The 14,297-nt window shown below is 35.7% G+C and overlaps 1 protein-coding gene across 1 annotated transcript in view; it reads left to right on the top strand.

The window, feature by feature from the left end:
• The window catches only part of ADGRV1 (adhesion G protein-coupled receptor V1), a 286,177-nt gene that overhangs the window by 128,667 nt on the left and 143,213 nt on the right, over window positions 1-14,297 (top strand). The window contains exons 79-83 of the mRNA XM_032206748.1: window positions 78-262; window positions 1,501-1,750; window positions 1,928-2,067; window positions 3,217-3,377; window positions 5,862-5,962. Of these exons, the coding sequence (XP_032062639.1) occupies window positions 78-262; window positions 1,501-1,750; window positions 1,928-2,067; window positions 3,217-3,377; window positions 5,862-5,962 (837 nt within the window). The remainder of the gene's footprint in view (window positions 1-77; window positions 263-1,500; window positions 1,751-1,927; window positions 2,068-3,216; window positions 3,378-5,861; window positions 5,963-14,297) is intronic.

Here is a 14,297-nt window from a genome sequence, read left to right on the forward strand (position 1 = left end):
AATGTTGTAAGCAGACTTCTGTGTATAAAATGCTGTATTTTTTATTTATTTTTTTGGTTTGTTTCTCTTCACAATAGGTTACAGATGTAGGTGAGAAACAGTTACTCACTGATAAAAGTAGAAGTCTTTTCTATGAGGTGCTCTGTGCTCTGGCTAGCCCAAAACGCACGGACACACGAGGATATAGCCTGCTTGCTGAGATGACTGAGAAGTTTGCCTTTTCCCTCTTGACTGGGATGATGTGTGGATTGCCAGGGGAGAGGTCAGTAAACTTGAATTCATAGTCTGTTTGGAAATATATGACAATATACTGATGTTCTCATAAAAAGCAATAAGCAAAATTTTGGGATAAGGATCTTACCTATTACCTGATATATGGCCTGTATGAAAATGTGTTGCACTCCGTAAAAATTGTACAAAGCACTATATAGTCCTTATGAAATGTTGTCACAGGTAAGTGGTACATTGATACAGGGTAGCTGTGGGAGTAAAGTTAGGAGATCTCTGACCTGCTTTTTCATGCTTAGCTCAAAGATTTTCTGGAAAAAGATTAATTAACCTCACTGAGAAAATAATACATAGTTGCATGTTGACAAGCTATGTTCTAAGGCTTAGATGAGATTACATAAACCAAAAATTCTACTGGCTTCCTTAATTCTGGGATTCTGTAATTTCTGTGTGTTCAGTTTTGTTCACTTACACATTATTTTAAGTTACTTCAAATTGCTAGTATCATCTGCAAGTGCATAGTACCTTCTGATCAGGCTCATGGGAAAGGGCAATAGATGACTGTGCAAACAGATATCTATCATTTATGGAATGTATACTTTTAAACAGTGGCTCTCTCCCACTAAGAATCTGTAAATAGCTAATTGAATTAATAAAAAAAGCATCCCCTCCCTGACCTCCCTTCAGATCAGCATATTTTAGATTTCCACCTCAACTTCTTTTGGAGATGTAACTTTTTTCCCCATTTGCTAAGTTCTAGAGGGTCTGAGGTCCATCTCAGCACAAAGGACAGCAAATGGCATATATATGAACATTATCCAGAACAGTGTGTCCAGAATTTGCAAGTTCCAATTCTTTATTCCAAGTATTTTTGCATCATCTGCTGAAAGGTGAAACAAGGTCATTAGTTCTGATGCCTCCCCATCTTGTAGATTCAGCCCCATATCAAGTCAAAAAATAATAACCTAGTTTACCATGGATGAATTTTGGTTGCAGAACGTAGCAGGAAAAATTTAGAGGGAAAATGGAGGATCTAAAATACATAATTATTATACACATGTATACGTTATATACATAATTCAGCATCTCTCTCTCTCTTTTTCCTTTTTTTTTTTTTTTTTCACAGCAACTAAAGCTTTCTATTAAATGTCATAAAACTTAATTTTATGGAGGAATAAAGTAGTAATTACAAGTACATTTTAGAGTCACTGCTTGAAAATTAGCAGAAGCTCAGTTTCATTTATCTTCCTTGTTGCTTTTCCATTTCAACAGAGGTAAAAATATCCTCGACAGCTGCCCGTACATTGCAATAATGGCTCACAACTGGTATCCTCAGCAAATAAATGGACACAGATTTGATGGAAGAGACGGGGATTCCATTCAAGTGCCTGAGCATCTATTAGAGGTCTCTGTTGTATTATCCCCTCCTCAAGAACAGAATTGTGAATCTGTACAGTTCACAGAATACAGCAGTCAGCAGTGGTTTCTCACTGGAGATAAAGAACTTGCCTTAAAGAACAAGGTTTGAAAATCATGCAATTTATTTTTTTTTACAAGAAATCAGTTCAATTTAGATATCACTCAAAGTGTACTAAATACACTTAAAATAGTCTAAACATGTGTGTGTGTTTCTGATTAAAATGAGCACTAACCATTGATTTTTAATATTACGTTTGTATTTACTTTGTGCATATTTCAGGTTTTTTCTATGAGTTTGAAGGGTCAGAGTTCACACCCTCTGAAAGATAACAATGAAGTCATTTATCGGATTTATGCTGCAGGAAGTCGTATTGTTCCACAGAAGTCTCTATGTCTCCTTTGGAATCAAGCTGCAGAAAGGTTATTTTATTTGTCTGTTTAGTGTTCCAGTTTCCACAATGAACCTGTGTATTTGATTAAGACAATATTAATGTAATAACTCTGCTTAGATCAACTGCAAGTATACAATTGTTTCCATTTCATATCTTTTTTTCTTAACTTTTCTGGCTTTTTGCACATAAAACTTCTCATACAACAAAATAGGTAAATATTCTAGCTCAGTATTTTCTGATACTTCTGTCTTCTTTCACCAAAATAACATTTAGGCACTAAAATATCTGCTAGGCAAGGCTGACAGACCAGAAATTCCAGAATTTCAATACTTAATAATGTTTTTTTGCTCTTTGCAGTTGTTTTTAGACAACACTTCAAATGTGTTCTTACAGAAGCAGAGAATTAAATCTGCATCTCTGGTCTTGTTTCAAGTCTGTGACTCAGAATATTCTTAATTTATAATTATCAACTTTTTTTCTTTGGGTCTATGAAAGAAAGACACTGTACAAGTGAAAAAAAGAAACTGTAAAGGGGCAGATCAGGGATTTATCCAGACCATTATCTTCTCAAAGAGGATAGCTATGGAAGAGTAAGATCAGGACAAGCATGAATGGTGGTTCTTCTCATTCCATACTCTGTGTTTCTAACTGCTTTTTGCTCCAGTGACTCCATTTATCTCAAAGTTATTATAAAGAAGATGCATTTTCCTCTAGAAATGACTTAGTATGTCACCTGTGTTATCATCTTCCCAACTCAGTTCAGCAGTACTAAAAGACAAACAGAACATGAATGGTAGTGTCAAAACAACAAATATCAGTACAAAATGAAGTGCTCTTCACAATGGGGTAAGGTATAGTGCAAGTTAAATGATAAACAATTTGTGAAGTCAGACAAGCCCATATTTATTGCAGAAGTTTTAAAAATATGGCCACAAAAACTATTTAGCAGAAAAATGAAATGTTCATTATCATTTGTTCATAATTTATTTTAAATCATAAAAGTCAAAGCTATTAACAGTATTTTAATGTTATGTAAATGTACTGTTCTGAAAGATGTCAAAATGCATGTTACATACATGTAATAGTTCAGAAAACTTGGTACTTCAGAGATACAACACTTTTCAAGCCTGCTTACCATGTAAATTACACAAATCTTTGTAAATCTTTTGTTCTGCAGCTGGTTATCTGATAGCGGGTTCTGCAAGGTGGTTGATGACACCTCAGACTACGTAGAGTGCTCTTGTTCTCATATGTCCATTTATGCAGTGTATGCCCAGACAGACAACTTGTCTTCATATAATGAGGCTTTCTTCTCCTCTGGATTCATCTGCATTTCTGGTCAGTTGATATAAGGTTATTTTTTCTTTATTAACAACTAATGTCCAGTAAAAATGATTGTTTTTTAGTAGTGACATGTCTGTTTAACTGGAAGAATATTAACTAACTTCATGCTATTGAAGTTGGCAGATGGGCTGTTATTTGTACACTTACAAATTTTTCCACTGGAAAAAAAAAATACAGGCAAGCAAAGAAGAAGTATGTTTCCTTATGATGTATCGATCCACACAAAAGTGAGATATGTCACTTATTTAGGGAGAAACTTTAAATTCTTAAATCCACCTGTGTCTCTAGCAGCAGTACAGTTATAATCATTTTCAAGTCTTTTGGGCATTCTGTTCCTTAGTGTGAAAGGTTTTTGGCAATTTCAGTCTACAATTTACACTCTGAAGAAAATGTTTGAGGGAGATAGATGCCATATCACGCGCAGAGCTCCCTCTCACTCTGATGCCTAACTGCATTCTCACATCTAGAGACCAGACTGTCCTCACTGACAGCTATGGTATTTGCAGAAGGCACAAAGCCTCAGACAATAAGATCTAAATTTTAAACCCTGCATGGTTTCTGAAGGTTATTGAAATTAAGGCTTTCACACAGCAGTCAGTTCCCTTTTGTTGCAGGCAATTCTGGATGAAAATACTTTCTTCTTTGTTTCTTGATGGACATTGCGCAAGCAGAATCTGAGAGAGATGAGATCACCAAGAAAGCATATGAAAGAGATTCTTTAGTTAGCCCTCAGGCACTTAAATGGGGTTCTAGATCTGCTCCTTGTGGCCTATACAACATCACATCTCCATCATAAAAAAGTAAAAACAGTGTAAGCAGCTATATCACCTATTCATCCTGTCAGCAAACTGCCCTAACAGACTGAAGGCAGTCTGCTTATTTACTCTAAAATGTCAGCTGGGGGGGGTGGAGGTGGGGATGGAGAGAAGGAAAAAAGACAATAAATGAGATTCACCCCACAACCACACAGATTTTCACCTTCTTAATACAAACAGATGGTTTCATTGAACAGTAATAAGAGAAAATTTGAGGAGATAAAAAAAATCAAATTTTAAAATAAAGTTATCTTCTAGCCTAGATTGTGTTAGCTAAAAATAAATGAATAAGTAAAAAGACAAACTATAATGAACAGGTACAGTTACCACTTTGCATGGAGAAAAATAGTAAATTGTTGAGACAAATATGCCATAGAATGCAAAATACTATAGAAAGTGAAGAAAAGACAATAAAAAGGAAGCCAATATGCCACTGAAATTAAAGCTGAGAGAAATACTTTGCTGAATTGAAGGCAATAAAGACCTACGGATCCTTGTTTGGCACTTGTCATTTATTTCAGGCTTGTGCCATCAGCATATATTAAAATTTTTAAACAGTTTATCCTAGTTCAAGGTTTGCCTAACTGCAATGTCTTTCAGCATCTTTAGGTGGCTGAAGGTATTTCTTTATGTGAGTATATATAATTGAATTTACTAATTTACCAGTAGCTTTAGATTTTAGAGCTGTAAGGGTATTAGCTATTTCTCTAGCATCGCTACCTTATTGTAAAGAATTAAAAAGAAAATCACAGTGAAATCAAACAATTTGTTTCTGATTTTCTTATTTAGATAGTTATACAATTATCACTAGCTAATAAATGAAAGTCTAGAACTGATTCTTTCTGAAATGATTTATTTCATTCATGTCTTACAAATGCTTATAATTGAGCTATCAACCTGTCTCAAAAGAGAATAAAAAATCTGTCTTAAGGATCCAAATCCACCCCCTTCCTGGGGTGTGGAAGTATACAATTAACTCTACATGAGCTTCAGTACTGTTTTTATTATTGGTTCAGGTTACCCAGGGTCCTTCTTCCAAAACCTCCTTACTGTTAAGTAAGAAGCCTTCCCGTTTCAGTTTTATTCATGCACACAATGAATTAGTGAACAGATAGACACCTTCTCAGATAGATTTCTACGGTGAACACAAATGAGAGACTGGTTTTTAAAAAGGTATAGAGCTAAATCTCCTAAAGCAGTGCTACCTATCTGGAGGCATTTATTTATTTTCTTAATTTATTACTGAAAGCTTTTTCTGATCACATTAATATGAACACTGAATGCTTATATTAATTGTCTATTGATTATTATGACAATTATCCATATGATGCAGAAACTTAAAAACAAACAAAAACTTTGCAAAAGTGACTTTTTTTTACATTATGCAATTATTTTAGCCCCAGTCCTATGAAAAGCTTAAATAGATGTTAAAAGATGCTAGATGTTCATGAGTGATGCCAGTGTGAAACAAAGTTAATGTCTCCTCATAAGTTTTGTTTCATTTATATATATATATATAAATATTCATATTTATATATATTCAGTAATATAAATATATATATTATAATTATCGGTACATTCACGAGATCCAACATTGTTGTCCTTATCTGGCAGAGCTTATTAGTCTAAACCTTAAATTTTAATTTTTCTTGTTCCTGTGTAGGTTTTGCTTTGGCTATAATCTCCCATCTTTTCTGCACCAGGTGTGCAATGTTTGCAGCTAAACTTCTCACTCACATGATGGTTGCTTGTTTGGGTACTCAGGTAAGAAAAAGTCTCAATATCTAAATTAAGTACACCTTTATTTTCCTTTCCTCATTTCCATGGCCATGTGCAAACAGACCTTCTTTTCTTTTCCATGGTGTATATATTTTCATAGAATTTGAATATGCGGTACTTATATTTCATCCAATTTTAATATCCTATGTTATGAATTCAATTGAAATTGCACATTTTTTGAATATATTTAGATAATACTTATGGTTAATACTTAAGCTTACATTGTTAACAGAATGTTATTGTATTAGAAAGATTAATTGTTGTATTAGAAAGATTAATATCAGTACTCATAGATTCTGTTGGACTGATTTACATTAAGTAGTAGATGATGGAAGCTCTTTTCCACTCTAGTGCTTGTAGTAAGGTATAGTTATGAAAAAAAAAAATAATAAAAGAGCATAAATTGTCAAAGAACTTCCCAGTTGTCTCATACTGGTTCAAATAGTAGTTAACTACAACTGTCAGAAAACTGAAGGAACGTGCAAAAGGAGAACTTGTCCATCTGCCCTGTAAAATAGCATAGTTTTGTCAGCTTTGGCATATCTAGTGAAATGGAAAGCTACGTATCGAGTATATTAAAATTACCTTATGGAAAGATTCCTTAGGAAAGAGAATTTATGTACATTTTTAATACTGCAAATGTGATGTAAATAAAAATTTAGAGATATGCTTAAGGCATGGATGCTGAGAGAATGTAGGCAGATTAGCAGAGGACAGTGCAATATCCGGGAAATACTCTGTAGATAAACATAGCTTCTCTGTGTTACCTTTCAAAGCTTATCAACTGGCATCTTGCTTAGACAAGCTTTTGTACACTGTTTTTATGTTACCCCATGAGATAGTTCTTTGCTGTACAATGCAGTACATTGATAATGATCATCAGACAAGTGGACTTAGAACAGAAGGAGATGGAAAGGTCCTAACGGCACTTACAGAGATCACTGGGTACAAGCAGATGTCTTGCACCTGAGGATATAAAAGTATTTTGACATCTCAGTTTTTAATTTTCAGGACAGGTGGCTCTGGACCCTGTCCAGCAGAATTCTGAGCATCTTCAGTGAGTAGACCCCAGCAGCTCTGTGGGCAGCCTGGCTCGGTGTTTGACTGCTTTGTGAGAACTCCATTTGTTGGAACTAGTGTCCACGGTGTTGCAACTTGTCTTTTATGCTGCCAGTGTGCATCTGCAAGAAGAGCTTGGCTACTTCATTTCTAGACATTTCTATGAAGTAATTGACAACAGCAATAAGATTTTCCACTCCTACACTCTTAAGATTGTAGAACCTCAGGATTTTTTGTACATCATGTGGTATAGACTCCCAGTAGTCTGGTGGATCTCAAATGAACTTGCGCCATGTATCAGTCTTTTTTGCTGTAGTGGATAGACAAAATATATACAGATCTGGTCATCATACAAGTGCTGAATAGAAGGGAAGAATGACTTCCCTTTACCTTTTGCTAATAAAAATCAATCAGCAATACTTGATTGCTTTGCCACAAGGTATACTGCTGATTCACGCCCACCTTGCGTGACACCAGGGGATTTGCAGGGGACACCAGGTCTTGTTTTGCAGGTCTGCTGCCCTGCGTTTTGCCTCTAGCCTATGCTGTTACTGAGGGTTATTCTGTCACCAGGTATATGACTTTAGATTTGCCTTTGTTGATCATTGTGAAGTTTCTGTCATCCCCTTTTTCCAACCTGTTGTTTTAAATAGCAGCCTTGCAAATAATTTGCAACCCTGATTTTTGGGTTTACCTTAAACATCCAGTGTATCCCTCCGTCCCATCATCTGTCTGGATACTATAAGTAGTATTAGCCATACTAGACTCCTGGGAATTGCCACTAGTGGCTAGGCTCCAGCTGGACTTCATACTGCTGATCACAACCCTTTGAACCTCACAGTACAGGCAGTTTTCCACTGTCTTTATAATCCATCTAACAAAAGCATGTTAAAGGCCTTGCTGGAGCAAAGGTAAACAACATTTGTTGAACTTGCCTGAACCATTCGTCTCCTTCTAAAAGGAGACGAATGTGTTAGTTAGGTGTGATTTTGTAAATCTATGATGGCTGTTCCCAGCCATCTTCTTGTCCTTGCCCCTGATACGGCTTCCAGGAGGATTTAGTCCGTGACTTTCTTGGGGACTACATTTGGGCTGATTGTCCTGTAGTTCAGAGTTCCCTTTTCCACAAATTTTATGATTCATCTCTACGCCTGTGTCAATCAGAAGGAAGGAGAAATAAAAATAAATGAATGCCTTACCTGTACAAGTACCTTTAAACATGTTACCAAAAGGTCGTTTTCATAATTTGGTATACACCAGGTGAAAAACTGCATGTTGAATGCAGAAGAAAAAAGAAAAAAGAAAAAAAGTAAAAAAAAAAATATATATATATATATGTTAAATAGCATTCTAAAGCTGTTTTTGTTGCACTTGAAGGCATTAATTGATTAACCTGCTTTGGTTTTCAGTTTTGGTCTATCTATTTCATTAGATATCCTTATCATCCTTAGAGTGACTTAGCTGCATTCACTAAATAGTCTGAATCTGGCACCTGTATTTGCATGGGACTTCATTGTAACTTTGGTCCATAGATGCTAATCAGTCTGGGAACTAAGGAATATCTTTTTTGTTTGTTTGTTTAGTGCTGTGTTCTCATGTAGATACATTCAGTAAAATCAGACACATGATTTCCCTGAAATCTATTATTAATTACTAATTGAAATTAGTAATACATTTTTCATTCTATATCTTACCAAGCCGCTAAACTCCTGTTTCTCAGTTCTCAGGATAGTGCTACAGCTGTGTCTCTCTAACATGAACGTCACTCTATGACGCAAAAATGTGCCAAAGAATGTACAGTAAAAACCAGATTGAACTATAGGAAATATTTCACTTATACAGTCTATTTAATCAAAATGTAGTTTTCATGAAAATAATGTGTCAAATTATCTCCAAAACATGTATGGAAGCAAACAAAGAGGAAGGCATTTTTAAAGCTTGACCTAAGTGGAAACTAAAATAAATAGGTGTTAGGTGTTAAAACATTTTGATTGAGAATTTCTTATGTGAAAATCAGCACTTAATAATTACTAGCTTAAATATATGTAAAATAGTGCTACTTTGCATTTCACAGAATCACACAGAATCACAGAATTTCTAGGTTGGAAGAGACCTCAAGATCATCGAGTCCAACCTCTGACCTAACGCTAGCAGTCCCCACTAAACCATATCCCTAAGCTCTACATCTAAACATCTATTTCTATCTAGTGCATCTGGTAGTAGAGGCTGAGTTTGCAACCAGTAGGCCTCAACACACTCTACAGAAAGAAAGGAACTGCTGTTTCTTTGCAGTTACATTTTTACCAGAAAAACAGAAGATTTTCAAAATAGTTGCATTCTATACATATATGAATAATTAGCTTTCCTCCAATATTTACCCTGGATGTTTATGAGGCTTGTATATTTTTGTTTGCTACCACTGCACGTACTGTTACTATCTGTAGATGGCAGTCAAACCTTTTCAGCACATTGCTCAGAAATTTGCTCTTCCAGGACTATGCCTGCTTTGTGGTTGCTCACTGTAATTCATTACTCATCAGAGGGGGGAAATGTTGGTTCACAAAATCTGACCTTCGTTTCATTCTTCTCCACGGGTCTAGAGCTTCCAGTGCTAATTGAGCATTTGAAAGGCTTTCAAGGAAGGACATTTGTGCGTTTAGTACACCCAGTCTTGATGAATCTCATTGAAAAGACATAAAAGGCTAGATTTTTCTGAAACTTCTTTTTCTTTCCATTATGATATTGACACAAAGAATCACGACTGCTACAATGAATGTTATTTCCTGAATCATTAATTAGTCAGAGTATTTTGTTAGTTTGTTTAGATGGTGTATTTTATTACAAAATTTCATGCAGAAATTCCATAAAAGTCCCAAGGAAAGGAATTACTGGGCTGAGATTTTCAGTTTTGAAGTAAATCTATGTGAAGATGTATGCATTTGAAAAAGTATAATGTGAACATAACTCACAACACCTCAAACTAATCAATAAAATTCTCATTTTCATAAAACTAAGAACCTAGATTAGAATCATAATAGGAAATACTCTTTATGGCTCCCATGCTTTTATCTGGGAATTCCCAAGCAGACATGTATGAATAAACACTTTGAGTGATTTCTGCATGCTTACTCATCTTGATGCATCTTGTCAGCAATTTTAACATGTGTATATTTTACAGTACATGCTCCATGTCTGGAATGCACTGAGCATTACAAGTGACATGAATGTGTGATAAATTTTGTTTTTTGAGTGTGCACTGCTGAGCTGCTCTGTTTATGGGCTGTAGCCATTTGTTTGGAAGATCTGAGCACTCACAATCTGCTTATAGCGGTAATTGGCAAACAAATGGCTTGCTGTACTGGCCAGTAATGCAAAGTTCAAGTCTAATCATCAAATAGGAAAAAGAAAAAAAAAAAAAGACATATGGAGAAACTTGTCGCCCTATTTTTGTCAAACAATAGGCATATATTTGCTAATCTAACCAGTCCTCATGCTGCAATATAATTTAGTATAATTATCAAGCTGGCAAGCCAAAATCTTCCTACCATTGTCTTCAACAAAAATGCTAGATGCAGGAGAGTTACTGTGTTTAGCCGTCTGAAAGCAGAGTTTTATTCAGCCTGAGCAGAAGTGGTCAGCTGTACGTGTCAGTTATATGTTTGTAAGAACACATTGTGAAAAAAATCCCAGTTTAAAAAATTGTTAACCTTTATTTGAAAATAGTAAATTGCAGCCTTGAGAACTAACACTTGGTGGAATTGTTGTTTTATCATTTGGACCTATTCAGATTCAGACGAAGATAGGAAACACAATTGTGCTAGAACTGAGATAAATGTTAAGGATGTGGTGGAATCTCTGAGAGGTGATGCAGGAGAAGGATATCAGGGAAGCAAGGGGTTATGCAGAAGCAATGTCTATGAGGGTAAAACTCATGAAGTAAACTTGGAAGTGAGTATAGGAAGAGAACATCTAACAGGATGGTGTATGAAAGCAGGAGGCAGAAGGGTTTATCCCCAAGAACTTGAGGTTTGATCTTCAAGTAGCAAATTCTGTCCTGTAGAGGAGCTATGTTCTGCCACTGTATGAAAGTCGAACTTCTTTTTTAACTGTAAAATGTTGTTAATGCTAAATTGTTGTTAACCTTTACCCTTATCTTCCAAACTAGGGGAATTCTCAGTTTCCCTTTTGCACATCAAAACCCAAAACAAATTTTCATACATATCCGCATGAGGATACTTAAAACAGAACTGTCCAGAAACCGTGGGATAGAGGGATCCTGTTCACCATCCACCACAGGAGCAGCTCATGCCAGTAAATGGTCAAGTACCTGCCAATGTCTTGACGATAAAGAGAAGTCTTTACAGTAGTTCAGTCCTCCTTTACAGTAAGTCTGTGCTTTTTAGAGACAGCCAATGGGAAATACTAATTAAAGGGCTGTTCCTAAACAAGCCTGGTCCAGAGTTCATTTCCATATGAAATTCTTGTGGAATAGCAAACAGCACATAGTTGTACCAGTTACTATACAGCTAAAACCCTGTTACCCAGAGTAAGGAAATCTGCTTTCTAAAACCTACCTGTCCTTGAGGGCTGAAATTCCTGCTCTGATTTCCTTGATGTATTGTGACAACAGTAAACAATGCTAAGTGTGGTACTGCTGGTCCACAAGGCTAGTAAGAGCACAGAGTAAACATGACTAGACAAAGTGGCCCAGAATTGCTGCCCACTCTAGAAATTCAGCTTCGTGGTATTATGTTTTATCCCATTAATCTTCAACATGACAGTAAGGTGATTTATGAGTAGTAGAAAATATTCTTCATTTGTTATTATCCTTATCATAAAAGTAATGACATTATTGTCTAGAACTTTCTTACTGAGAAGGGACTCTACAAGTGTAACTTAAAATACAAAATGGAAAAAGTTTCCACTTCTGTTAGAGAAATATGTTAATTTACTCAATAAAACTGGGTGTTCTTTCTGTATTTTTATTATTCGATGCCATTGATCAGAACCTTACTCAAATGAGTCTTAAGCCATTAACTCCATATGTGAGACGACAGTTATTTCAAGATGGCTGGATTTCTTGAGGACATTATGCAGTCTCTCTGCCCCTGCACAACTTCTGTTAAAACAATGAGGAATATTCCATTCATCCTAGGATAAGTGAAATTTCTGTAGGTTGGGCAGATTTTACTGCTAAACCTTTTGATGTCAGATTTACTAACAAAAAAAGACAGCCTTTCTGGTAGTCATTTGTCCTCCCAGGAATGAATAAGTAAATATTTTCAACATCCTTCTTACATTACTTCCACAGAGGCTGGGCTAAAGCTGAATGAATCCACTTATATTCTTTGTTCCATCTGAGAATTAGCACCTAAAGCTTTCTTCCCAGTGGTTAAATTAGTAGTTTTTTTTACTGAACTTGTTAATTATTTATTTAACTGATTTCAGTCATTCCCACCAAATCAGAGCAGAATTTTAAGTTCGTAGAGCTCCTTTCAAAAGCAGTTTCAACCTAGAACTATTTGGGGATTAGTTTGTGTAAAAGAGAATTTCATAGTAGATTAACCTAAACTGAATACTTTTATTGCATAGCAATATGATTTTATGATCAGGAAGGCTTTGAAGGCCCATCTCTGTTGCTAGTTGTGAGTCCTTAATATCCAATTAGAATCAAACAGTCAAAGCTAATCAGGGATCTGTAGTAGAAGAAATGATCATTTATCTCAAGATGTCAATGACTTTCTAAACTGTTTTGAATGTATATGTATATATATATGCACACATTTTAAAATTTGCATATATACAGTGTCTTCAGATGGTAGATAAGGTGTATATGGGGTCCTTTAGAAACTGAGGGCCAAGAAATACTTACCTCAAGCACTGGAGCTCATGATTGTCAGAATACCTATATAACCCTGAGGAAGGGCTGTTGCTGTAAAACAGTGAGTTGTTCTTTACTCTGATCACCTAAATGTGTGGGAACTGGTTCCCACAGAAACCTTATTGCTGCATCTTTCCCTTTCTTTAAGCAGAATGAGTAATTTCACCTCTGGAGTTCCTTGTTAGGGAGTCTGCGATTCACACCAGATGTGAAATAGCTGTGGTGCTGAGATGCTTGGTATAAACATGAAACCATCTGCAGATATTTAAAGCTAAAGGACAGGCAAAAGTAAGTGGCAATGCAGGTGCTATAAGAGGGGTCTTTAAGGTCTCAGTCTAGAGAGCGTTGAAATGTAAAAGTAGCTGAAATAGCTTCATGTCATCGTTGTAAGGAAAGAAGGCAAAAAATGCTTTTGGAGTCACGGCCAATGATGTGGAGCCTGTAAGAAATAAGTCATAGATACTAATACAGTTTAAATTTTGTGTCATATTTTTTCATCAGTCAACACATGGTTTTGGTCTGTCACTGATAACTTATCTTTATGGTAGTACCTGTGTATTTGTACGTCTGCTGCTCATAGAGATAATGTTATTTTACCACCCTCATTCACTGTTCTGGTGTTGAGTCACAATACAGTGTTAATGCACAGGCTGTTAGTATCTTCTTATAAGTTATCTCCTACTGTTTGCCAAAACTCAGATATATGAGCAATACTATAACATATGTTAGAATTCTGCTATATTATCTCACACCTCCTGTCCTCATTGCAAACAGTCAAATGTTCTGTTTATCACTTTAAAGTATAAGAGTATGAGATTTCTATCAGCTAATGCCTTCCAGCTCTTTTTTCATTATACCCTACTTTTTCCCAACATCACAAACAGTTGGGGACCACACACAGAGTGGAATAGACAGCAACATTCCCAAGTTGCCTATTCATCCCTTTTCTCTGTATCTTACCTTGAAGAAGATTATACTGCTGCCTCTCTCTGTTTCATGCTTTTCAGTGTCGTTTTCAATTCTTATTGGCATTTTCTGTGTTCTTTCTTCCTCTCCCTTTGTTCTGTAAACTCATGTGCCACTCTGCTATAATGAAACTGTGGATAACTATTACTCTTCCTAATTAGCAAATCTCCCATTGCTCATTTCCCTGCTAAAAGCTTTTCACAGACCTGTCCTGTTGAAGAGAATATCCTCCCTTAGAAGTTACAGTTACCCATAAAATTCTGACCCTAGCAAATCCTGTGCAGTGTCAATTTGAAGTCTGCAAATCTTTCTTCATCTAAACAACTCATCTTTTGAGAGCGAAAACCATTGGCTTTCTTGAGCAATAATTCCTCAATGATTTTGCTTTACAGCAAATTAAAATTATACTAACCA

This window comes from Aythya fuligula, chromosome Z (assembly GCF_009819795.1).
Source record: "Aythya fuligula isolate bAytFul2 chromosome Z, bAytFul2.pri, whole genome shotgun sequence".
Classification (NCBI taxonomy): domain Eukaryota; kingdom Metazoa; phylum Chordata; class Aves; order Anseriformes; family Anatidae; genus Aythya; species Aythya fuligula.